The 24387-nt window shown below is 41.5% G+C and overlaps 1 protein-coding gene and 1 long non-coding RNA gene across 2 annotated transcripts in view; one reads left to right on the top strand and one right to left on the bottom strand.

The window, feature by feature from the left end:
* Positions 1-6060: 6060 nt before the first annotated feature.
* Positions 6061-17136, bottom strand: LOC306667496. Its single transcript, XR_013765575.1, has 3 exons — positions 17030-17136; positions 6877-6983; positions 6061-6391 (listed from the first exon to the last, which is right to left on the bottom strand). It is a non-coding gene; the product is annotated as an uncharacterized lncRNA (long non-coding RNA).
* TMEM178B (transmembrane protein 178B) overlaps positions 16800-24387 on the top strand; it is a 340063-nt gene continuing 332475 nt past the window's right edge. The window contains exon 1 of the mRNA XM_079150140.1: positions 16800-18862. Within this exon, the coding sequence (XP_079006266.1) occupies positions 18481-18862 (382 nt within the window). The 5' untranslated portion in view covers positions 16800-18480. The remainder of the gene's footprint in view (positions 18863-24387) is intronic.

The raw sequence follows: 24387 nt of genomic DNA, 5'->3' as shown, positions 1-24387 counted from the left end.
CTTCCATTACCAGTGAAGGAGTGCAGTGTTATTTTATAGTGGACTTGTATTAGTTTTAAGTGAATATTTTAAGTGCTGGGGCAAAACTATAATACAAATGTAAAAAAAATAACAAGTATAATTTTATGTTAAGATAGCAGATATGATGAAATCATATGAATGCTCAGTTAAAACCAGAGAGGACATAAAAAGTGGAAGACCACAAAAAACCTACCACACAAAGAACAAGGATAATGAATGGAAAACGATAACAAAGATGGTAGATATTAATTAATAATCACTTTAAATGTCAATGTTCTAAATACACCAGTTCAAAGACAAAGACTGAGTGGGTAAAAACAAGACCATGTTTCCCACAAGAAACTTACCTTGAATATAAACACATAAACAGATTTAAAAAGTAAGGAGTTGGGGAAAGATATACCATGTTAACACTAATCAAAGGAAAGTAGGAGAAGCTCTATTAATTTCAGAGAGTAAACTTCAGAGCAAAGAACATTATTAGTGATAAAGAGGAGCATTACATAATAGTAAAATAGCCAGTTCTCTGAGAAGGTATAACAATATTTAATGTGTAGTCAATTTCTCCAAGAAGATATAGCAATACTTAATGTGTATGTGCCCCAAACTGAATGAACTGCAAGAAGTAGATGAATCCACTATGGTGGTTAGAGACTTCAGAACCTTTTCACAAAGAATAAACAGATTGCCAGCTGTAATTCTGGCAGCTCAGGAGGCTTAGTCTGGAGGATGACAAGTTTAAAGTCATCCTCAGCAAAAGTGAGGTGCTAAGCAACTCAGTGAGACCCTGTCTCTAAATTTAAAAAAAAAAAAAAAAAAAAAATAGGGCTGGGGATGTGGCTCAGTGGCCCAGTGCCCCAGAATTTAGTTTCTGGTACTGACCACCCCTACCCATAAAAAAGAATAAACAGATCCAGCAGGTAAAAAAATCAGTAGGGACACAGTTGAGCTCATCACCATTAATCAACTGAATCTAAGTGATGTTTGTCGAATATTTCATCTGAGGACAGCAGAATGTATTTTTCTCTCAAGCTCACATGGAACATTCATCTAGACAGACTACATTCTGGGCCACAAAACACACCTTAACAAACTTAAAAGAACAGAAATCATATCATGTGTGGTCTCAGACCACAATGGAACTGTTTAATTCCTAAAACAGAAAGATAGCTAGAAAAATCCAAAAATACTTGAAAATTAATACAGTTCTAAATAAATCAAAGAGAAATAAAGAATATTTTGAACTAAACAGAAACAAAAATACAATTTGTGGGGTGCAGTGAGAGCCATGCTTATAAATCTGCAGCCTTGAATGTATATATAAGTGAAATAAGCCAATCCCCCAAAACCAAAGGCTGAATGTTTTCTCTGATAAGTGGATGATGATACATACTGGGTGGGGGGTGGGTAAGAGAAGCATGGAGGAACTTTGGATTGTGTAGAGGGAAATGAGAGGAGGGGTGGGGGAGGGAGAAGGAAAGCTAGTGGAATGAGATGGACATCATTATGTACATGTAGGATTACACGAATAATGTGAATCTACGTCATGTACAACCACAGAAATGAAAATTTGTACCCCACTTGTGTACAATGAATCAAAATGCAGCCTGTAAAAATAAAAAGAATCTAATATCAATAATCTAAGTTTCCAGAGAAAGAAGAGCAAATTAATCCAGAGTAAGCATAAGAATAGAAAGAATAAAAATTTGAGTAGAAATCTATGAGAGTTTAAATAGGAAATCAATATAGAAACCAAATGTTTGGAAAAAAAATCAATAAAATTGATAAACCTCGAGGTAGGCTAAGAAAAAAAGAGAGAGGATGATATTTAATTACTAATATCAGAAATGAAAGAAGAGTCATCAAACTGATCCTGTGGATGTTAAAAAAATAATAAAAGGATACTATGGACAACTCCATATCCACAAATTTGATAACCTAGCTGAAATAGACCAATTCCCTGAAAGACACAAGCTGCTAAGACTCACACAAGAACAAGTAGACAATCTGAATAGGCCTATTTTTATTAAAAAAATTCAATCAGCAATCAATCTACAAAGAAGCACCAGACCTGCTTGGGTTCACTGGTAAATTCTCCCAAACATTTGAGGAAGAAATTATACCAATTCTCTGCAAGTCTACCAGAAAACAGGAGCAGAGGGAACACTTCCTAACTTATTCTATGAGACTAATATTTCCTCAATGCCAAACCAGAAAAAGAGAAGGTAAATAGACCAGTATGTCTCATGAACAAATCCTGCAAAAATCCTGAATGAAATATTAGCAAATTAAATCCAACAATGCATAAAAATAACTATACTATGGTCAAAAGGATTTATTCTAGGGCTGGGGCTGTGGCTCAGGGGCAGAGCACTTGCCCACTGTGTGTGAGGCACTGGGTTCGATCCTCAGCACCACATAAAAACAAATAAAATAAAGGTCATCAACAACTAAAAAATATTTTAAAAAAAGGATTTATTCTAGGTATGCAAGGCTGGTTCAACATTTGAAAATTGATTAATGTAATCCACCACCTCAACAGGTTAAAGAAGGAAAAGTCATATGATCATATATATAGTTGCAGAGAAAACACTTGATAAAACAGTACATTGAGAATGATTTTTACAGTTTATAAATATCTATTTTTATATCTAGCTATTCCAAATCTATACAGAAAAATGCTGGCAGATGAATTCTATTTTTTTCTTCTAGCTGCTCTGAGTTTTCTAAGTATTCTGTAAAATTTTCTAAAAAAAGCATGTAAATGCTTTTTAAAAAAATGATTTGGTTTGGCAAAAGTCTACTGACAAAAGTTCTAAGACCACAGGTTAAGTCAGGCCCAGTGGTGCATGCCTATGGTCCCAGCTACTCAGGAAGCTGAGGCAGTAGGATCACTTGAGCCCAGGGGTTCTAGGCCAGTCTGGGCAACATAATGAGACCTTTTTTTTTTTTTTGGTGGTGGTATTGGGAATGAACCCAGGGCCACTGTACTTCTGAGCTACACCTCCAGCCCTTTTTATTTTTTATTTTGAGACAAGGTGTCACTAAATTGCTGAGTCTGACCTCCAACTTGCAGTCTTGCCAGCCTCCCAAGTCACTGGTATTATAGGCATGTACTACCACCCCTGGCTAGAGAGACCCTATCTTTAAAACAACAACAACAACAACAACAACAACAAGAAACAAAAGTCACAGCTAAAGAGGGTAAGTCCACAAGTCTTCTAGTACCCTGTTGAGGGGGACACTAAGTAGAGTGTCCAGGTGGTTTTACCTAGTGGAGTGTCCAGGTGGCTTGGTATTTCCATTATGCAGGCAAAATACAGAAGACAGAGCAGCATGAAAACCTGTCCCCACATCAGCCCCATTGACTCATTTTGTATAAACTTTGATAATTGCTGATGTCAATGGAGAAAGGAGTTTCTCTTGAGATCTCTGACATCAGCCTAAGTAGAACCTCTATCAGGTGGTTATATGCGTGCCTGTGCGCGCGCGCACACACACACACACACACACACACACACACACAGAGTTTGCGTTGCTGAAAGTTCAAAGTACAGATATTTATAGTATCAATTCTGACTAATCTAGTTTTTGCAGATTTCCACACAGTCTATACATATAGCTTTTGATTTTCTATGGCTTTTATCAATTTTGTTTTCTTTGACTTGTCTGTCAACCCTCTACCTGGTTTCTGGAAAGAGACATTTTCTGATTTGAGTTTGAAATGGTATACTTTATTTGTTAAGCTGTTTTATTTTTATTTTGACTTCAGTTAGACCCCCCCCTCCCCCCCCCGTCAGAGTCCGTACACAGTCACTGCACGTTATATCAGTTGATTCTTGGTTGGGGTTGGTTGACCACCATGTGATTGTTATAGCCACAGTTGTCCCATGTATTCTCCACCTCTACTCTAAGAAATCACCTTCCCTCCTATTGTCCCCTAATTCAGTGGCCTGAACAGATTCTTAGTAGAAATAAAGTGGGATTTGGAATCAGCTACATCTAGATTTGAATCCCCACCCCACTTCTTTGCCTGCTGGATGAACTTGACAAGTCATCTGTGAGTGCCTCTCTTTATCTAATAAATGAGGACAGTACAAGTTCATGGAATTGTTGTGAGGATTAAATAAAAAGTCATTTGCATAGTGCCAGGCATAAGCAGGCAATCAATCCATGGGAATTGAGTGATTATTGCTACTGGGCTGAACTGCCCTCTTCCTCTCAGTCATTTGAGTTGGTTCCAGGGGTTCTGATTTTCTTTGCAGGACTATCCTTGTGCTATTACAGAATCTTGCTTTCTGCCCGAAATTCTTGCTTCCTCTCTGTCCTATTTTTCCTTCCTTATGTCGTGAATGCTTTGCATCTCATTATTTTGCTTCTTGATTCTGTTCCTGTGACTTCACTAATTCTGGGGTTGTGATTTACTCTTCCTACTGCCCCAGCTTGGCTCAAATTTGAGCTCTGCCCCCATCAAATCCTTCCATTGCTGGCTTTCTAACCTTGACAAAGTCGAAGTCCTGTAGTGTACCTGTGCCTCTTTTTAGCATGTGCCCTTATGATCAAAACAATGATCTAGCTGAGGGAGGAGATGGCCTCAGCCACTTAAAATGTCATAAAACGATGGAAAATTTAAAGCAATGAGGAGAGAACCCTGGAAAAACCATGATTTTTTTCTCCTGTAAAGACTCTTCAGTGTTGAAAAGAGCGAGGGAAAAATACACAGTTCAAAGCACTTAGAAGCAGAATTATCTCTAAGGAGAATACTTTTAATTTTGGATGTCTGAGGATATTTTATAGATTTTGTGCCTTCGAATGAATTTGTTCAGTTGGAACTTAGGGAAGTCTCCTTACATGGAGAATTAATCATACATTTATAAAATGATTACCTTTATTGTCTTAATGTGGGCATTGTTTTTAGACAGTTAAATGATACGTGCTCATTATAGAAAATTTAGAAAACATGAAAACCTTTAAAGAGAAATAACCTAGAAAAAAATCTTAACATTTTGGTGTTTAGTTTTCTTTACAAAATTTGGATCACATTTTATTCACAGTTTTATATCCTTCTTTTCCTATTTACCTGTATCTGTTGAGTGTTTATACACATATATGTGTGTATATATTTTTTCTTTTCCTTTTTACCTATATCTTTTGAGTGTTTACACACACACACACACACACACACACACACACACACACACACACTTTTTTTTGAGATGGGGTCTTGTTTAATTGCCTAGGTTGGCCTCAAATTCACCATCCTCTTGCCTCAACCTTCCAAGTAGTGGGACTACGGGCATGAGCCACTGTGCCTGGCTTTATTTTTACTATATTCTCAAACTTCCTCCAAGATTGTATTTTTAATGACTGCTTATCATTCTATTGAATGACTATATTATGATTTATTCAGCCAACCCCTGTTGTTGGATATTTGTGAATCCTATTGCAAATAATACTTCACTGTAAATATTTGACCCTCCATTTTTGAGTACTTATCCAATTACACTCTTAAAATAGGTTCCTTTTCAGCACTTCATACTTCCAAGTTCCCCTGGCTGTACTTGAGCCCTGGCTGCTATTTATGCAGCATCATCAAGGTCAACTTCAGTGGGGCTAAATGACAATGATGCTTCTGGTGGAGGATTTGCAATGGCGGGACCGCTTCTATTACCTTCTGGTATCAGTGATACTTATGAGATGGTAAACATGACCAAAGGCAGCCACTGGTATGTCATAAATGAGCTTGCTTTCTGTGCCTGTGTCAGCCATTGCAGGCTGCGACCATGTGTGCACCCCTGAAGTGATGCCCTAGGTTGTGTCCCCAGGGCTCGCACCTGCTTCTGTTGACAAACAATATCTTTCTTTCTAAGTGGGGTGCTTCTAAGTAAGGCCAGCATGTGCAGGAAGTGGTGGAGAAAGAGAAACATCCATACCCAACATGCTCCTAGGTAAGAATGATCCTCACTGCCAAGCTGGAGTCTGGGGTTGGCTGGGTGAGAGCCAGCCATGTTGTGGTGAGCCAGGTGTGTTTGTGGGTGTATATGCATGTGTGTGTGAGAGGGTAGATAAAGAGTCTCCTGCACTGAGATTGTCAGGGACACTTCAAGGACTATGCAATTTTAATTCTTTTCCTTAATGATTCCATTTTTTTCTTAGCCAGTTCAGGTTATCATAACAAAATACCAGGTAGAATAGTGACTTAAACAACAGGTGTTTATTTTTTCACAGTTCTGGAGGCTAGAAGGAGGAGATGAAAGTGCTGGTGGTTTTGGTTTCTCAGGAGGACTCTCCCTGGCTCACAGACTGTTGCCTTCTTGATATATCCTCACATGGCCTTTCCTCTGTGCTCACGTGAAATGAAAGGAAAAGACTAGGAAAAAAAGAGATTATTTCCTCCTCTTACCTCTAAGGTCACCACCCCTATTGGGTCAGCAACCCACTCTCACGACCTCATTTAATCTTAGTTACCTCTTAAAGATCCTAGCTCTAAGTACAGTCATATTGAGGGTTGGGCTGTCAACATATGGATTTTGGCAGGACATAAACATTTGATCTGTAACATTCATATATCCTCATTTATTCTTTCCTATGGCATGTATCAACTTTTAAAATATTAGGTGGGCTGGGCATGGTGACACACGCCTGTAATCTTAGAGGCTTGGAAGGCTGAGGCAGGAGGAGCATGAGTTCAAAGCCAGCCTAAGCAACTTAGTGAGACCCTGTCTCTAAATAAAATATAAAAAGGACTGGGGATGTGGCTCAGTAGTTAAGTGCCCCTGGGTTCAATCCTCAGTAACCCCCCCAAAAAATTAAATATTAGGTGATTTTTAAATTACAAAATTGGTTATTACTTACCTCCCACTGTAAAGTATAAGCTCCATGAGGGCAGGAGTCTTTGTTTTCCATGGATATTTCCAAGAATCAAGAAGAGAAGAATGAATGAATGAGGTCAGCAACCATGGCTGTCAAGGTGAGGAAAAAAAAGTGAGAGAAGGGAGAGAATGAACTGCTGCTGGTCATATAAGGAAAGCCTCAAGAAATACTGAATACCGAGGAAGGGGAATTGAGGGTTATCTGTGTTGGTCAGCTTTCCATTGTTATGACAATATGTGTGAGACAAGCACATTCTTTCAGTTCATGGTTGGCTGAATCTATTGTTTTGGGCCCTTGGTAAGGGAGAACCGTTGTGGCAGGAAGCACATGATGGAACAAAGTTGCTAACCTCGTGGTCTTCAGGAAGGAGAGAGAGGGACAGGGAAAGGGAGAGACAGAGAAAGAGGGAAGGGGAGGGGCGGAGAGAAGAGAGGGTAAGGAGCTTGGGTCCTTCTTCAAAGGCATGCATCCAGTCACCTACTTCCTCCAACAAGGTCCCATCTCCCAAAGTTTCTACCACCTCCCAATAGTGCTGTCACCTGGGACCAAGCTTTTGGGGACATTTAAGATCCAAACATTAATATTATCCTACTCAGGAACTGAGTACAGAAACATGACTGGGGAGATACTCCACATTTTAGTTCAAATGTATATCTCTTTGAGTTACTGTGGGAGCAATGGTGTCATAGACTGCTCAGGCTGTTGTGACAAAAATATCATAGACCTGGCAGCTTAAGTGATAAAATTATTTCTTGAGAGTTCTGGAGGCTGGAAGTCCAAGATCAGGGCCAGCATGGCTGATTCTGGTGTGGGTTCTTTTTCTGGCATGTAGACAGCAACTTTCTCCCTGTGTCTTCATATGGCAGGGAGAGAGCTCTAGTGTCTCTTCCTCTTCTAGGCCACTAATCCCATCATGAAGGCCCCGCCATCATGACCTCATCTAAACCTCATTACCTCCAAAGGCCTCATCTCCAAATATCATCATATTGACCATTAGGGCTTTGACGTATGAATTTTGGGGGCACACCGTTCAGTCCATAGCAGATGGTATGGCAAGTGGATCTAAGGATCCAGACTCATGGGATGCCAGGGGAGCAGAACATGACTCCTTAGGCCACCAGGACATTACATAGCCAGGTGGCATCATAGCACACTCACATTGGTCACAGCCTGTCTGGGAGGCTGCTGTCTACTCATCCCTTTTCCAGATCTTGTGGAAATGTAGTCACTAAGAGCTCTAATTTCATACTGTTCATGGAGAACATGATTTTTAATGAATGGTTAGACTGGACCCCTTTTATTTATAAGAATTACTGGGGCTCCTAGGGATGAAGTATAGCTAAGTACTGTACTATTTAAAATATTGTGCCTTTTAGAAATATTTTGATACTTATGAGGGAGAAATTATCCCTTCATAATATCTTAGCTAGTGTTTTTCTCAGGTGAACTTCAGAATTATTTTCTCACACTCCAAATAAAAATATTGAGATTTCAATCACAGCTGTTTTAAAACCATAAAGGAGTTTGTAAAGCATTAACATTTTTATAGTACTGAGTTGCTTCATTTGGGAACATGGTAGTTTCAGCATTCTTTTCAAATCATTTATATCCCCCTTTTTTTTGTTACTACTATTCTTTAGTGTATTAGAGTTTTTGTTAGAATTGTGAATGGAAAAACTTTCCAGTATATTTCTAATAATTAATCGCGATTATGTTGGATTAATCTGTGTGATTAATTATTGTATTGTTATTTGTGTGATTTTTCCTCTGTTAAACCAGCCATCTTACTGAACCCATTAGTACGTTGTTTCTTTTAGTGTATTTTATGAGTTTTCAGTCACATTATCCATATATAGTAGTTCTGCATTCCTTTTTCCAGTGGCTATAACTTTTTTTTTTTCCTACCATGTTCTTGACCTCCAATTATTAAGTTACAGTGGTAGAGGAAATTTGGATGTAATTTTTGGGGACTGTTTCTATGGTTTCTCTGTGTACCAGGCCACTCTGGCCTGTTTGCCCTCAGATTCTTCCTTGCCTTTCCCTGCAGGGAAGGGAACTGGCAGGTTGCATGTCCCAAGCCTCCCAGGTCAGCGGCTTCTGGCAGGGGGCAATCAGTGAGTGATCCTGACAGAGGTGAGGCTGGGGCCTTCCTTCCTTGTTCTCTGCCACAGGGAGCTATTCTAGAAGCAGCTACATGCATGCACCAGCTCTGGCCAGATGGGTGTCTCTGTATTCCTACCTTCTGTGGGTGAAACTCGTTTCTGGGTTTAGGTCATTACTTTTCCATTTTTGTTCTTCTCCAGCTAGGCTGCCATGGCAAAAGAGCCTCTGCCCCAGACTCCACATTTTAGAAGGCTCCACAAATCACAGAGACACACTAAATAACTATTGAAGAATCCATGGTTGCCTCTGTGTCTTGGGATCCTGCCTCGGAGCTGGCACAGCACGGCTGGTGGCCCTGAATATCTGCTCTTCTGGCAAGTGTAGTACAGGTCCAAGGGAAATGCTCTGGGACACCTCTCATCCTCTTTCCTCTAAACAAAAACAACTGCTTGTGAATGCCATTAACTTTTGTGGGCTGTGTTGCTGCTAATGTTGGGGGTTGACACTGCTTTGGAGTGCTGAGAGGATCCGGGGGTAGAAGCACTTAGATACAAGAGAAGAGAAACAATTAATTTGTCAATCCTTCCTCCAAGATAGCTTGCAAGCAGAAGATATTTGACTGTGGAAGTATCATTTTCTAGAAGTGATGAGTATCCATTGTCTTTCCTCCTTTTGTGTTGCAATTCAGCTTTCTGGAGTTACACATAAAGTAGGGTGGCATCTTGCAACAGTTGCACACAGTAACTGAGGAATGTTTTGCACTATGAAACAATTCATTTTGCTCTTACCTATAAGTGTATTTCTAGACCTAACCTGAATTTTGGCTTAAAATTTAGAAACATGCTAACACCACATATGGTGCATAATTTGAATGTGTTACTAGAGATGTAGCCTCAATTTGAAACAATAGTCATGAAATTTTTGGAGAAACTAAAAGATTTTTTTATGCTATATCTTTAATCTATTTACAGATGAAACACATTGAAATTTGACCTGATAGTCATTTTAAGATACATGATGGAAAAACTGATTAAATGCTGCTAATGTCATGAAACTTAATTTAGAAAAGATTTAAGATGCACTAGGAGAGCTAAATGAAACAACAGAAGATGCTCAAATACACAGCAAAGTATGAATTTCTGTGAAAAATGAAATTAATCTAGGATTTGTTCTATACATAGTTCTTTGAGGTGAACTATTGCTTGCTATTAATAATGTAAACAAAAGCAGATCCAAGTATGCTACTTTCTAACTTTAAAAGAATTTTAAAAAGATACTTAAAATTTTAAAGAAAAAATTTAAAATAAAAATAAACTACCTAGAAGAGCAAAGTGATATTTAAAAAAAATGAAATAAGAGCCAGGTACATCATCATGTGCCTCTAATCCCAGCTACTCAAGAGGGAGGCACGAGGATTATATGAGCCCAGTAGTTCAAGGCCAGGATGGACAATGTAGCAAGATCCTGTCCCCAACCACAGCACCACCAACAAAAACAAGAAAATCAAAATGTTTTCATGACTTTAAGGAAGGTTCATAATCCCAAAGTAATGTCTATAGAAATGATTTTCCAGTCATTATAGATCAAGATATGATCTTTTTAAAAGATATGATCTTGATTGAAGAGAGATAAGGACAAATTAAGCAATATATTCCAGTTTGGAGTTTTCTTTATCTCAAGATTTGGAATATTTATAAGAACTTTAGAAATGTTGTATGGATATATAGATAGTAAAAATAGTGATACATGTGATAATGATTTATATGATAAAAGTGAGAGATAGTATTTTCTGTATTAATAACAACTTTTCATGTATGATTGTTATGTTTGAATATAACTTATAAAGTTCCAAATATTGATATTAAGAATTTTACTGACACTTCTTATAAAATGGTTAGTGCCTCAGTAGAGTGAAGTTTCTCCAAATGTAAATAATTTTAAAAAACAAAACTTTCTAAAAACTACAATGAATGGAAAATGGTTGTCAAAAACATCAGGTACCATTAACAGAATGTAAGTTATGTGAAATATCTTGATTTTAACAATAGAATGAATGATATTTCTTAAATAAAAGTTAAGAAAAATGTTGTATGAAATATACATAATAACCTATTACCTTTATTTTATTACTTTTTGAACATTGCTGGCCCATCAACACATAAAGTTATAATTAATTTGGCTGCCATTTTACCAACATTTATTCATACAAAAATAGAACTTTTGATAGTTCAAAATGTTGTCATCATAAAGATATGTATGAGGTAGAGAGACATTTTTATTTAACAATCTGTCATTTGACTTACAACTTTTAAATGTTTGGACATACAGTATGTGGGCCTCCATCTGTGTGTTTGCTCTGGTTCTTTGAATGTTACAGATAAATCTGACCTCAGCCCAGCGTGGTAGTAGCTTCCTGCTGTCAATTTCCTGTTGCCTGCTTGGCTTGTTGGGTCTCCCATTATTCTTTCATATTACATAAATCAGCTAATACATGTATATTTCTTTATGCCACCTTCTTCTCTAGAGTTATTGATTGAGTAGTATCCCCTTGGAAGATAGGTTAAAATCCTAACGCGTAGTACTTAAGAATGTGTCCTTTTTTAGAAGTAGCATTATCATAGATATAATTAGTTAAAATGAGGTCATTCTGTATCTGGATAGGTCACAATCCAATACAATGAGTGTCTTTATGAGAAGAAGGAAATTTGGAGAACAAAGATGTTCAGAGGGAAGATGATGTGAAGACATGAAAAAATATAGTCATGTGACCACAGAGGCAATGAGCCAAGGAATGGAGGGAATTGTCAGTGAACTCTGGAAGCCAGAAGAGACAAGGAAGTTCTTTCTCTTACAAGTTTCAGAATTGGCATGGCCCTTCCAACATATTCATTTTGGACTTTCAGCTTCCAGAACCACGAGACAATATATTTCTGATGTTTCACTACATGTAGTTTGTGGTAGTTAGTCCTAGAAGGCCCAGGGCACAGTCTAGGTGGTATCCTAAAGGTACTCTTTCTTTGCCTTTGTTCTGGATACCTGGAAGCACATCTGCCGGGTCAAAAAAATGTGTCATTTTCATTTTAATAGTCACTTAGCCTCCAGGATGGCTGCAAAGGTTCATGCTCCTACAGAAGCATATGACAATATGCCACAGCCAAAACCTGATATTGACAGACATGCATTTTTTCTCCATCTGATGGGTAAAATCAATATTTAATTTTTTTATTTTACAGATTACTAGAGAGGTTGTTTCTTATGTTAATTTTTCCATTTGAATTTTCTTTTCTGTAAATTGTCTTTTTATAAACTGCCTGTTTTTTTGTTGTGCTATTTGTTTTATTCCTACTAATTTGAAATATCTCTTTATGTAGAAGATGATCTTATTCACTTTAAACTCTTTCTAGTTTAGGAAGAGCTTTTAAATATCAAGCTTGTTTGTTGGACTTAATGGGTTGTTTGTTCAGCTTCTAGTGAGATGATCAAATGATATTTCTTTGACCTATTGATATAAGGCACCTGTAATTGTAAGAACTTTAAAAAGCAGAGCAGTTAAATATTTATGGGCAGAGGAATGATGCAGTATGAGGCTTTTCAGAACATGTTTAGAAGATGTGTCTCAGAGCGTGGAGGTTTGCTTTAGAAAACAGGCTGAAGACTTGTGCAGGGTCTGGTAAGGGGTATAATGGCTTGGAGCTTGATTGTGCAGCTAGGTGAACTACTGAAGAATTTTAAATAAAAGACAACTGTAGAATTTAAGAAGATCAATATGGTGGGATGGTGGAGGAGGAAGAAAATAAAAACAGGAGTAGATTTAGATGCCCAGAAACACAACGAAAAGAGCCTTTTGTTCAAATGATCCTATAGGGAAAAGAGGAGGGAAGTGAAGCAATGTGACTAATGAGCTGAGATTTAGAAAGAAGATCTTTGTAAAGAAAGAAGTGTACCTGTTCAAGCATAAATACTAGCATGCCACAGACTTGAGGAACTGCGTTGGAAGGGTAAAAGCTCAAGATCTCTTTTGGGTTACACATAACGTTTGAACTGGGCAAAGTCAATTGTGACAATAAAAGTAAGACTATTATGTAGGAGGCCTTTCTCTGGAAAAGTCATGTAGTATATTGATAGATGGCAAAGAGGGAGCATACTTTATCAACTTTTATTTTGCTTCCAATTGATGATGTCAAAGAGGATTTTCAGACTGAAGGTGGAATGTGGGGTGGAATAAAGATGGCAGATGAAGACAGTGTAGAATGAGTGAACAAACTGTAGCAAAGCATTTCTTTACTCTAGGCGAACCAGAAAATGGAGAGAACTTTCAGTAACATCTCAAACTCTGTTGGTGAATCTAGAGAAAGTTTGCAGAATGTGAACATTGCTTTTAAAAAAAGGTGTATGTGAGCAAATAGAATTACTAACATAAAAAGTCCAGATTTCACAAACCGCAAGTCAGTGATCTTAAAGCCATTTTGGGGCAAGATCCTAAGATATACAAAGGGCATGACTGTGGGCTTCCAGAAAAGGAAGTGAGGATCATCAAAACACTACATGAGTCATGTAAAAACATGATAGACTGATCAAGTTTTCTTCTTCATAGACTGGTAAATAGAGGAGGTATTTAACTAAAAGGAGCACTCAAAGGAGGTATCAGCGAAACCAAGACAAGCAAGCAGAGGGCAAGCAATGAACAGGGGCATCTGGCGTGGAGGAAAGAAGACTTTCATGGCTAATGTCAAGTATGAGAAGGAATATTATTTGGAAGATAATCAATATCATCTGAGAGCAAAAATAAGGCCAATGGGTAGGAGTTACAGGGACCTAGAATAAGACTCAGTATGAGGAAGCACAATCTAACTATCATCTACACTGTCCAGTAGTGGGGTGGGCTGCTTGCTGAATTTCCCATCACTTCAAGTATGCAAGCAGAAGTTGGCCATTCACTTTCTGGGAAATGTTCTGGGAGAGAATTATACATTATTGTGTGGTGGACAGTAAAGTCTCTTTTGATTTTGAGATTTTATGATATAGGACAGTTTGGTGTCAGTGGGAAGGAATGGCTTGGAAACATGGAGATAGTGATACTGTAATAACAGAGTGGAAGAAAATAGAGGGCAGAAACCCAGGTCACTCAATTGAAAAAAGAACCATGCAGTCATATAGTGTAGAATGACTGTTACTGGCACAAGGGCTAGGTTCCTCAAGGGGTCTCCTGTCCAGGTTCCTGGCATCCCAAGCAAAGAACTGAGTGAGGCACCACTAAACGTGAAAGAAAGAAAACACTCTGGGAGAACAGAGTGGGTCAAACTGCGAAGTAGCTCAATGCCAGGTCCACACAGTGGAGCTTGCTTCTATTGGACTAGGCTAATTTTCCCACTTCTACTGAGTGAATGTGGGGTTGATTGGCACTTGATTGACAGCTGAATTAAACAATTTCTTCTCTATTGTACATGACTAAGCGCCCCTCCCCCTGCACAAAGTGGGAGCAAACCATAATGTTACTAAGTTAAATGTTAATTAGCTACAAGTTAACTTTAGGGCTACTGCACATGTCCTCAAGATGGGGGACTTTTCCTTCCTGGTCTGAAATTCCCCTTGTGTCTTCTAGCTTCTTCCCTTTTACCCCAAGATGACTCAGTTTTCCTTCACAGGAAGGAACTTCAAGGGGATTATTGGATGGTGATGGAGGCCCTGGGTGGAGCTAAGAACACTAAGGGGTAGTTCCTTCCCCATGCCCTATCTCCTGTCTAACAGAAGAATCCACCATCTTCTTAGCTCCAAAGACCAGGATCATCCCCAAATGGTGTAAGGCTGACCCCAAATAATTGCACTTCAAAGGAGATCTTGATCAACATCATTCACAGGATTTTTAGGATTTCACCAAGGACAAAAATTGGAATGTTAGTGATGTTTGGAAAAGAGGAGAACAGTGTCCCATCTAGGTCCATTTTCCATGCAGGGCCTGAAACACAAGACTGCTGAGGTCCATGGATGAGTACACAAGGCACATCCTTGGAAGCAGGCCTAAGGCAGGGCCAGAAGAAAGTTAAAAGCAAGAGCAAGAAAGAAAGGGTGGACGGACCCTTGAGGGAGGAAAGTCAATGACGAATGAGTAGGTACACTTATTCTGAGTAGGCACTGCCTGGCCTGCCTGCGGAAGGTCTCAGGAGCTGGTTCTAAGGAGGGAGGGGAGTTGGGAATCAGAAGAGTGAGGCTGTAATGCTGACTGGGTGGAACTTCCCAAGTGACCTTGTCGGTGTTATTTCACCCCTTTTCTTCCTCTCTGTTATGGTATGCAGGCACACTCTTAGCTTAAAAATGCTCTTGACTTTAGGGAAGAAAATAGCTTTAGAAATTTAAGATGTCTTCAGGTGTTCTAGGTGTTTGCGCTGTGATTCCCTATTTTCAAGGGCGGGGGTAGGGGGAGGAACAATTGGTAAGAGGAGAGTAAAAAAGAAGGTGAGAAGACACTGTGGCCAAAGTCACTTGGCTATGCAGCGACATACTAGGGAACCCCGAGGGTGAGGATCTGGCACAGGGCACCTGTCTGCGACCCCTTAACTAGCGTGGTACCTAAGAACCCAGCTGCATTCTCAGTCTCTGCTGTCCCTTCAGTAAATCCCATTGCAGAATCCAGGGGCGAAAAGCAAGGCACGCCCCTCCCCCACTAGATGGCACTGAAACGCCTTGTTTGCAATTTTCAAAATGCAGGAAGAAGAAAAAAAGACAAAAAGAACATGGTGGAGGTGTGCTCATTTTGACTTACAATCCTCGTTGTGCAAGGCAGGGTGCCTGGCACTGTCGTTTCCCCAGGATAGCTCTTTACTCGGCAGTGCGGGACCTCGTCTTCGGAGTGAGGGTGAAAAAGAATGGTGAGCGTTACGAGTGAAAACCCCAGTATTTGGATCTGGGAGGGATGCTCCCAGCCTTTGCGGCGCGGTCTCACGTGAGCGAAGAAGGGGGCGGGGATTGGGATGAAACGAGCTTACCTGGGGGCCACCCGCTCAAGGTCTGGGGTCCAGCATTACCTCCCAGAGCCCTTGCAGAGCCTAAACCCAGCCGTCCCTCTCCGATAATGACACATCCTCATCGAGATAGCCTTTAACCAGGTCTCCCCTCAAAACGCAAGCCCCCCAACATTTTCAAAATATTTACCATCCGTTCCCCCTTATTAAAATTCTTTTTCTGCTCTTGAAAGGATTGATCAAATTTCTTGTTTCTTTTCCTGCTGAGGAGGGAGGGCAGGTGTAGGTGGGTGTGTGTCGGGGCTCAGGGCGCTAGCTTGGGGCTGGACTGGGGCTGGGCGGTGAACCCGGCGGTCACTCTTTGCTCAGCTCTGGGTGGAAACGCCTGTAGCTAGGAAGGTAGTGCCTGTGGCTTCCCAGGGGATGACAACGATCAAAGGCAAACCCAAACACCAGCGACCTGAAACCTGGACGCAGGGAGCTTCCTCAGCTCCTGTAAAAACCGATTCTGCAATAGGAAGTCTTTTCTTAAAAGAACTGTGTTGAATTTGAAGGAATTTTCCATGGCTCAAATGAAACATCCCCAAATTTATAATAATGCATGTAAACATGCTACATGCCACATATATGTATATGTGCATACATATGGATGTAGTTGGGCACATACCTACCTAGACACCATTGACTTGCCTGGTCAAAGAATAAGGCTTAGACATTTCGTGCCTGGGAAATGGTGCAGTTTATCTTTAAGAAGGCTAGAAAAATAAGAGATGAGGCTCACGTTGCACGGATGACATCACTAGCTTTTGGCTGCGCGCTCCGTGTTCTCGTCTGTGGGTTTTAGCCAAGGCTGCAGCGCCCGGCGCCCGAGCGAGCGAGCCCGGCAGCGGCTTCCTCCGGCGCCCACACCCGGGCGATGCTATTTCTCAAGCCCCCGGGGTGCATCCAGAGGTCTCCCTTCTCCCGGGTACCTGCCGAGCCTGGGAGGCCTCGGAGCTGCAGCGGCTAGAGCAGGAAGCAGGGAGGGGAAGAAGAGCTACCCAGCCTCCCTCCCCCACCCCCGCCCCATTCACCTCGGCGACCGTCGCGCGTAGGGACCTGATCGTCGGAAGCCGAGGCTGGGACGGGATTCTGGGCACGCTGGCGAGTGAGCCGGCCTGTCGGCGTCTGAGTGGGCTGCGAAGAAAATGGTGCAATCTGAGAGCGGCTGACCCTAGTTGGGCAGCGCAGATGCGGTGATAGAGTACCAGGACTCAGGTAGCAGGAGAAGGGGGCGGGTTGTTTTGAGGAGCCGGGACCAGGTTTTTCTTCCGTGCCTGCAGCAATTTCGGTGCACCTGGGCGGCACGCTCTCGGGCATGCAGGAAGCCAGGTGAAGTGAGGCAGAGGAGGGTCTGGAGGCATTCGGTGGACATTCCAAGGAGAAGACCGCGCTGGAGAGAGCAGCAAGACGCCCAGTGGGCTAGCTGAGGGCTGACTGCGCGCGGCGACTGCGCGACCCTGTCCATGGTGTTGAAGGCGCTGTGCTCGGAGCTCCGAGCGCCCGGCGCCGCTCGCCCTGCGCGGTGCGCCCTCCTCTGCGCAGCCCGCCCCCCGCTCGGGTCAGCTGCCGCCCAGTCTCTGCAAACCCCGGGCCAGAACTCGTCCGGTAACGCCGCTCCGGTGTCCGCGCCGTCCGCCGGAGGGGACGCCTGAATGGCGAGGCCAGAGGCAGGCAATACGGAAGCTCGCGCGGAAAGGTGGGCAGAGACCGTGAGTCCGCGGGAAACCCGTCTCTGAGAGCCCCGCGTGAACCAAAAGGAACAAGGGACCTGCTGGTGACCAGGGAACGGAATTTTTAAAAAGACCCGATACAGAGGAAGAACATTTCTGGGTGCGCATCCCAAGTCTTCGCTTACAGACCGGAAAGGGGGAGAGTCCCTGAGAGGGAGACCCAGGCGAGACTCAGGACAGTTGTCCTTGGCATCTGGAGGTTTCCATCGCCGGACGGCCACATCGGGGGTGTTTCAGTCGGTCGACTAGCGGCTTCTCTGGACAGCACCCACCCTCATCATCCCCAGAAAATCAGGAGAGTCGGTCGGCTCTCTACGCTGCACAAAGAGATCCCAGCAAGCTCCGCCGCGGTTGCGGACACTTGGCATTTAGTTTCCCAGCCCAGGGCAGTGGCTCCCGAAACTCGGCTGAGCGCCGAGGCAGCTGCCTTGGAGCAGTAGCTTCCTGCGTGGCGGGGAGGGGGCGGGAAGCGGCCGTGTCCAGTTCGCCGCCGCGGGAGTCTGCACCGGACCCGGAGGATGCCCAGGAGCCCGCAGGAGTCTCGCCGGATCAGAACTTTTTAGGCTGCCCGCCCCCATCCCCGAAGTCCCCGGGTGGTGCACCGGTAGGCGGGGGCCCAGGAGGCGCCGAGGCTTGAGTCTCCCTCTGGTCCCCATCCCCCAGCTCGGTCGCCCGCCGCTTTGTTCCGGGCGCGCGGAGGGAAGGCGAGGCTGCGGCGGATCATGCCCATGGTGTAGCCGCGAAGCGGAGGCATGGCTGCCGGAAGGTTACTGCTCTACACGGGCCTCTCGCTAGCGCTCTGCGCCCTGGGCATGCTGGCCGTGGCCATCTGCTCCGACCACTGGTACGAGACCGACGCTAGGAAGCACAGGGACAGGTGCAAGGCCTTCAACACCCGCCGGGTCGACCCTGGCTTTATTTACAACAACAACAACAACTTGCCGCTCCGGGCGAGCCGCTCACGCCTGGACCGCTGGGAGGGCAAACTCCTCCGGGCCCGGAATCGCCGGCAGCTCTTCGCCATGAGCCCGGCGGACGAGTGCAGCCGACAGTACAACTCCACCAACATGGGCCTCTGGAGGAAGTGCCACCGGCAGGGCTTCGACCCGGAGATCGCCGCCCTCATTCGGAAAGGTAAGCGGGGGGCGTGAGGCGTGGCGCTGCAGAGAGCCTGGCGATTCTAGGTAGGCCCTGCAGCCCCTTGCCTTTCCTTCTGGCCACCCGCAATCGGATTCCCTGGTTCCAGGCAGTCCATTTACCCAGGCCTGTCTGCGCCTCCAAGTGCCCGAACTTACCTTCCTACAGTTGGTAATAGAGATAGTAGAGGCTTCTCTGCTCACCTCTTGTCTTGCTCTTGTCTGTCCAGATTCGCGTGGAATCTCATGGTCTAGGGTTGTTACCCAGGTTAATGCTTCATTAGCTTCTGAGAAGGAAGGGAATCTATATCGTTGTTCTTAGAAGAAGCCCTCTTCTAAGAGTGATGTGTCTGGATGATAGTTTTCGATTCTTAATCTTTTAGATGTTGAACTGATTCAATCAAGGAAAACAGAGGGAAACACTTTACAGAGAAGGCCTTATTCGCTCCAGAAATGTTGGCTAAGTGCTGTACTTTATCAGGCACGGTGCAGGCATTGGCCATATAAACATCAATAAATCACCAACTCCTGCATGTAGCTGCTCAAAACCTGTTGGCCGTTAGCATCATATCACAATTAAAATTTTTTTTCTATTTTTGAAAAAGTAGTTGACAAAAAGTGACTTGTGAGCAATAAATATCAGCAGGGTCTAATAAGCACAACAAAAGTAATACAAAAGTTGGAATTTCAGGAAAAAATGTGATTTTCAGAGGATATTCATAAAAAATATCCAAAGTACACCAAAACAGAAAACAAGCTGCATTTGCTAATGATAAAATTTTATTTAACACATTAACATGATAACGTAAATGAAAAATTCTGCAACATGTAAATTTTGTATGATTTTTATGTTGTGAATCATAATTCCATCAGCCCACTGAAATATTCTTTGGATGTGATGTGTGTTAATATTGATTGAAGAAATATCAGTGCTGCACTCTGAGAAGATTTGCAGATTTTGTGAGCCATCCCCCCCAATATTTTATTGTCATCAACTACTAATATTGATACTAAGGTGACAATGATGCTGTTATCTGCAAGGTGCTTTGAGCCCAGAACATAAGGCAATTCTTAATGTCTCCTGTTATAATGCCGTGAGATTACAGATGTTTTAAAATAGCATTTTTAAGAACCGATGTCCTTTGATTTACCAAAGCGTTGAAACACTGGAACAAATTGTTAATTAAAAAAAAAAAAGTCAATTATTTAAGAAAAACAGGCAGTGGGTACAGTCTAGGAGACCAATTCACATTTAGGTGGTGAGGTGGGTTCAGAGAGAGAATCCATCTTGGTGTTTGCTTTGTAGCTTCCTTAGAATGACTAGGGATTTCAGCTGATTTAGTTAAGGGTGTGTTCATACTACAGATATCCCATCTGCTTTATGACAAGGTTCTTATTAGAGCCAGTGACCCATTTGGAGCTCTACAACTTTATAAAGATGTACAGGATGTTAGGGGATTTCAAAAGAGAGCAACTTGGGCTTGGATTGAGAAAGTAGGAAAACAAGGAGGTAGAGTTGTTTTGACAATGGGTGACTTTTATAACAGTTTTCAGATTTCTTAAGTATTATTTCATCTGGGTTTTTTTGGCTTTCTTTAAAATGGAAATGGCAGGAAGTTAGCTGAAATATGGGGGAGAATTCACATTAATAATGACTGGCAAACACAGGCAGGATTTGCTGAAGGACATTCTCGAACACCTTCCTGAACAAGAAGATACCCCTTCTGTCTGGTATTGGTTAACTCCACTTAGAGAAAAGGGAATGGAATTCATGGCTTCTGGTGGCTCCATCCAGGCCTCTGTGTTACTCTGCCTGGCAATCTGACTAGAAAGGTTGACTTGGTCTGTGCAGCAGAGGGATTGGTTACCATAGTGACATGTTCTTCCGGTGAAGCTGGAAACAGTGGCAGGGAAAGGGATAGGGGAGGAATGTACAACATTTTGACTTTGTATCAACTGATTTTTAATTGCAGCAACAGAAAATGGACACCCACAGCAGGGGGATTGAATATACTGATACCTAGGGTTGGCAGGGCATTGTATTTCACTTGAACTAATGGAAATGCTGTTCCCCATCACCCCAAATACAGCAATCACTGTCAGCTTCAAGCACCAGCTTACCATGGCTGTTTTTGTCCATTTGACATTCTTGTTAGGTATTATTGAGATAGATGACATGCCAGCCTTACAAATAGTGAGAGATTTAAGGTCACTATCTTCATTTTTAACCTTAAAGCATAATCTTTGAAAACCAGATCTGCCTTTTCCAAGTAGCAATAATACATTTTGGAAATAAGTGCATCTTATATTGGAATACACAGGCAAGTCCAATAAAATATAGAACACAATTTCTAGACTTAATCAGTGTTTTTTTTTTTTTTCTAGATGAGCACATTTTATAAGGAAGTTAAAAAAAGAAATTGATGTCTCTATATTTTAAATTTAGGACATCTTATCTCACATTATTCATCAGGATCCTCAAAAGATATATTCGGCTTTGTCTTTTTTGAAACATGTTCTATTAAGATGCTGGGTGATTTGTTTTGGGCAAGAGAAAAGGAAAACCAGGAAAAAAAATTGTTTAAAACCTATCAGTATTATGCAAAAATGTAAGATTTATCTAAAGTAAAATTTATCTAAATGATTATAGAGCCCTGAGTCATTTATTAAATCATCATTCATCACATTCAAAAGTACCATTTGTGTATTTTAAAAAGAAAATGAAACTGCAAATTAATAAAACAAAAGTCAAATTTATATCTACTTTGGATTCTTGTTTATCCTGAAGTTCATTTTCTTTAATGCCTGCTGCCATTGCTGTGCCCACAAGCATGCATATATCTGGTCACTGTATACTTTCTTGTTTGCATTACTGAACTGTACTCTCCTGGAGGGCAGAAGAATAGAAGTTTGTAAGCTATATTCATGAGATGTTTGATATTTGGGAATTATACAAAATAGGCTTACAGCAATGTATCCACCAAGAGCTAACTCTGTAGGAATAATTGTGTGGGAATCCAAATAAAAAATGTAGAAAATCATGATTTAAAAAGATGAGTCAGTGTGGCTACTGGGCCAGATTAATATTACAAAAGATGCATGGTGGTACCCTTTAGGAAGATTTCTTGAGTAAAAGCTTGCCAAAAAACTAGAAGAACACACAATTCCTTTTGGATAACATGGCATTGGATGAACCCATATCATCCAAGTCATTATTTTCCATGTTTAAAAAGATTTAATTATTTCCTTCTTGGAGGTAGGATTGGATGGGGGTGCAGCAAAGATAGTTTATTTTAAATTCCCATGACCATGTGCATGGAGAGTCTTAAATCAGGTCCTCTTTTCTTGATTCTTCCCTGTCTCCCTGAAAAGTCACTGTAGCTACTGGGGACAGATCAATGGCAAGATCAGGTTTTGAAATCTAAGAGACTTACCCTCAGGAGAAGCAGCTATAGGTAGGATTTTTTTCCCCAGGGAACATTTATATTCTTGGTGTGTACTGAACTGTTATGTTGATAGGGTTTGAGATAAGTAGACCCTTAACTATTACTCTAAGAACTTTTTATTAGTATGAAGATTTGCCTTTTAATAAACATTGACCCAAATAATTAACATAACCATAGAGTGATTGTCAATACTCAGAAAATCATCTTAATAGAACAGTATGCATACTTAAAAATGAATGATGTTATCAGCAAATATATATTATGTATTTTGAGTATTATGCGATGTATTATGTGATGGATGGGCACATGCCACTAGGATGGAGGGATGAATGGGACCTGGTCTTCAAAACTACCGTAAATCCGTAGTGTCACAGAGAACAAATTGCAACTACTGGATGATGAGAGTAGTAATGGAAATAGATTCAGAGAAACAGAGGAGGCAACGGTAGACTGTGGCAGCAGTGGGGTGAGATAAGGGGGTTAGGGAAAGTTGTCCCAAGGAAATGAAATCTAAATGAGACTCTGATGAAATTTGCAATTGGATAGGGAGGGCATTTCAGGCAAAGGGGCTGGCGTCTGCAGAGCCATGGAGGTATGAAACAGCAGTTTGGCCTTGCAAGAGTTGATTTCTGGGGTGAGGGAGAGGAGCAAAAGAGAAGCTAGAGAGCAGACAAGGACCCAATCAAGGAGCTTGTGTATCAAACCCCCTGTGGCTGTGCTGCCCAATAGGGTAACTAGTAACCCTGTGTGACTATTTAAACTTAAAATAACCAAAATTAAATAAAATTTAAGAATTCCTTTATTAATTGCATTGACCACATTACAGATACATCATAGGGACATGTGGTCAGTTGCTGTTGTATTGGACAGTGCAGATTGCAGTGAATATTTCCCACAGAAAGTTCTGGGGAGCACCACATAGATCCTAAAGCCTCTAAAAAGAACAAGTACATTCTTTGTTTCACATGAGAACACCTGCATGGTAATTTGTGCTCAAAATTCAGTTTGTTATTCTACACTTTAGGAAACTGCTTCTGGAATGTTTGCAGGTTTTAGTTCATGGTCATTTATCCTAAATCTGTATTTTATTAATTTTCCATCATCAACTTACAGAGTTCTCACATGCTTCTCTCTTCTTTCCCTCTCCCTAATTCCATTAAAAACAATTCAGAATCCTGGCTACTCATGAGGCTATGGGGCAGGAGGGTTGCAGGATCAAGCCTGGCCAGCAAAACTTAGCAAGACCCTGTTTCAAAAGTTAAAGTATGTAAGAGTCTTAATTCTAAATTAAGGTAATTAAAGTGGTTTGCACACCTTGTTTTGAGCTCTACTAATAAAGCTCTTATACATTTTGTCATATAATTTTAGGGCTTACTTTGCTCACTGAAGTAGATCCTGAAGTTTTATAGACATGAAGGAAATATTCATTCAACAGTTATTTATGGAGGGCCTATAGGTTGGCCATCAGATACAGTGTTGGGTAAAATGGAGAAGCTTACATTCTGGGTAGGGGTGTGGGAAAGACATAATGAATACATCTCTGTGGAATAAAAATAATATCTAATAAAACTAATCAAGGTATAATATAGCACATGGTAGTGAGTGCCATGAAGTGCCTTTGCCCTTAGAAAGCACAAAAGGGAAGACTGAGTATGTAAAAAATGAGATAGTTTGATTAGTTTTGGTTCTATGTTACTTGAAGGCTTTGGGTGCTGTGGGAAAAAGAGGGGGCAAACCTTCCACAGACCGGCAAACCTTATACATTCCCAGAGGCCAGGAACTATTTGATTTCTAAAACATATGGGCCTCTGTATTTAGTAGGTTCTGAAAGCTGTTTGCTGATTGATTAAAACTCTTGAATCCCAGACATACCTGTTCACAAATAAACCCATGCAAACACCAATGGTCTTGTGCACATGACATGCATCCCTATGCATACATGTTAAATGTTTGCTGATAGGCTATAAGCGTACACATCATTGTCCCCAATCATCTTGAAACACAGTTTGCCAGGGAGGGCTGGTGATTAGGGGAGCTCTGGGACTCAGGAAGCAAATGCAAGGATGGAGCAGAGTTG

Source organism: Sciurus vulgaris (genome assembly GCF_902686455.1).
Source record: "Sciurus vulgaris genome assembly, chromosome: 8".
Taxonomy (NCBI): Eukaryota; Metazoa; Chordata; class Mammalia; order Rodentia; family Sciuridae; genus Sciurus; species Sciurus vulgaris.
This window is presented reverse-complemented; position numbering and strand designations above follow the sequence as displayed.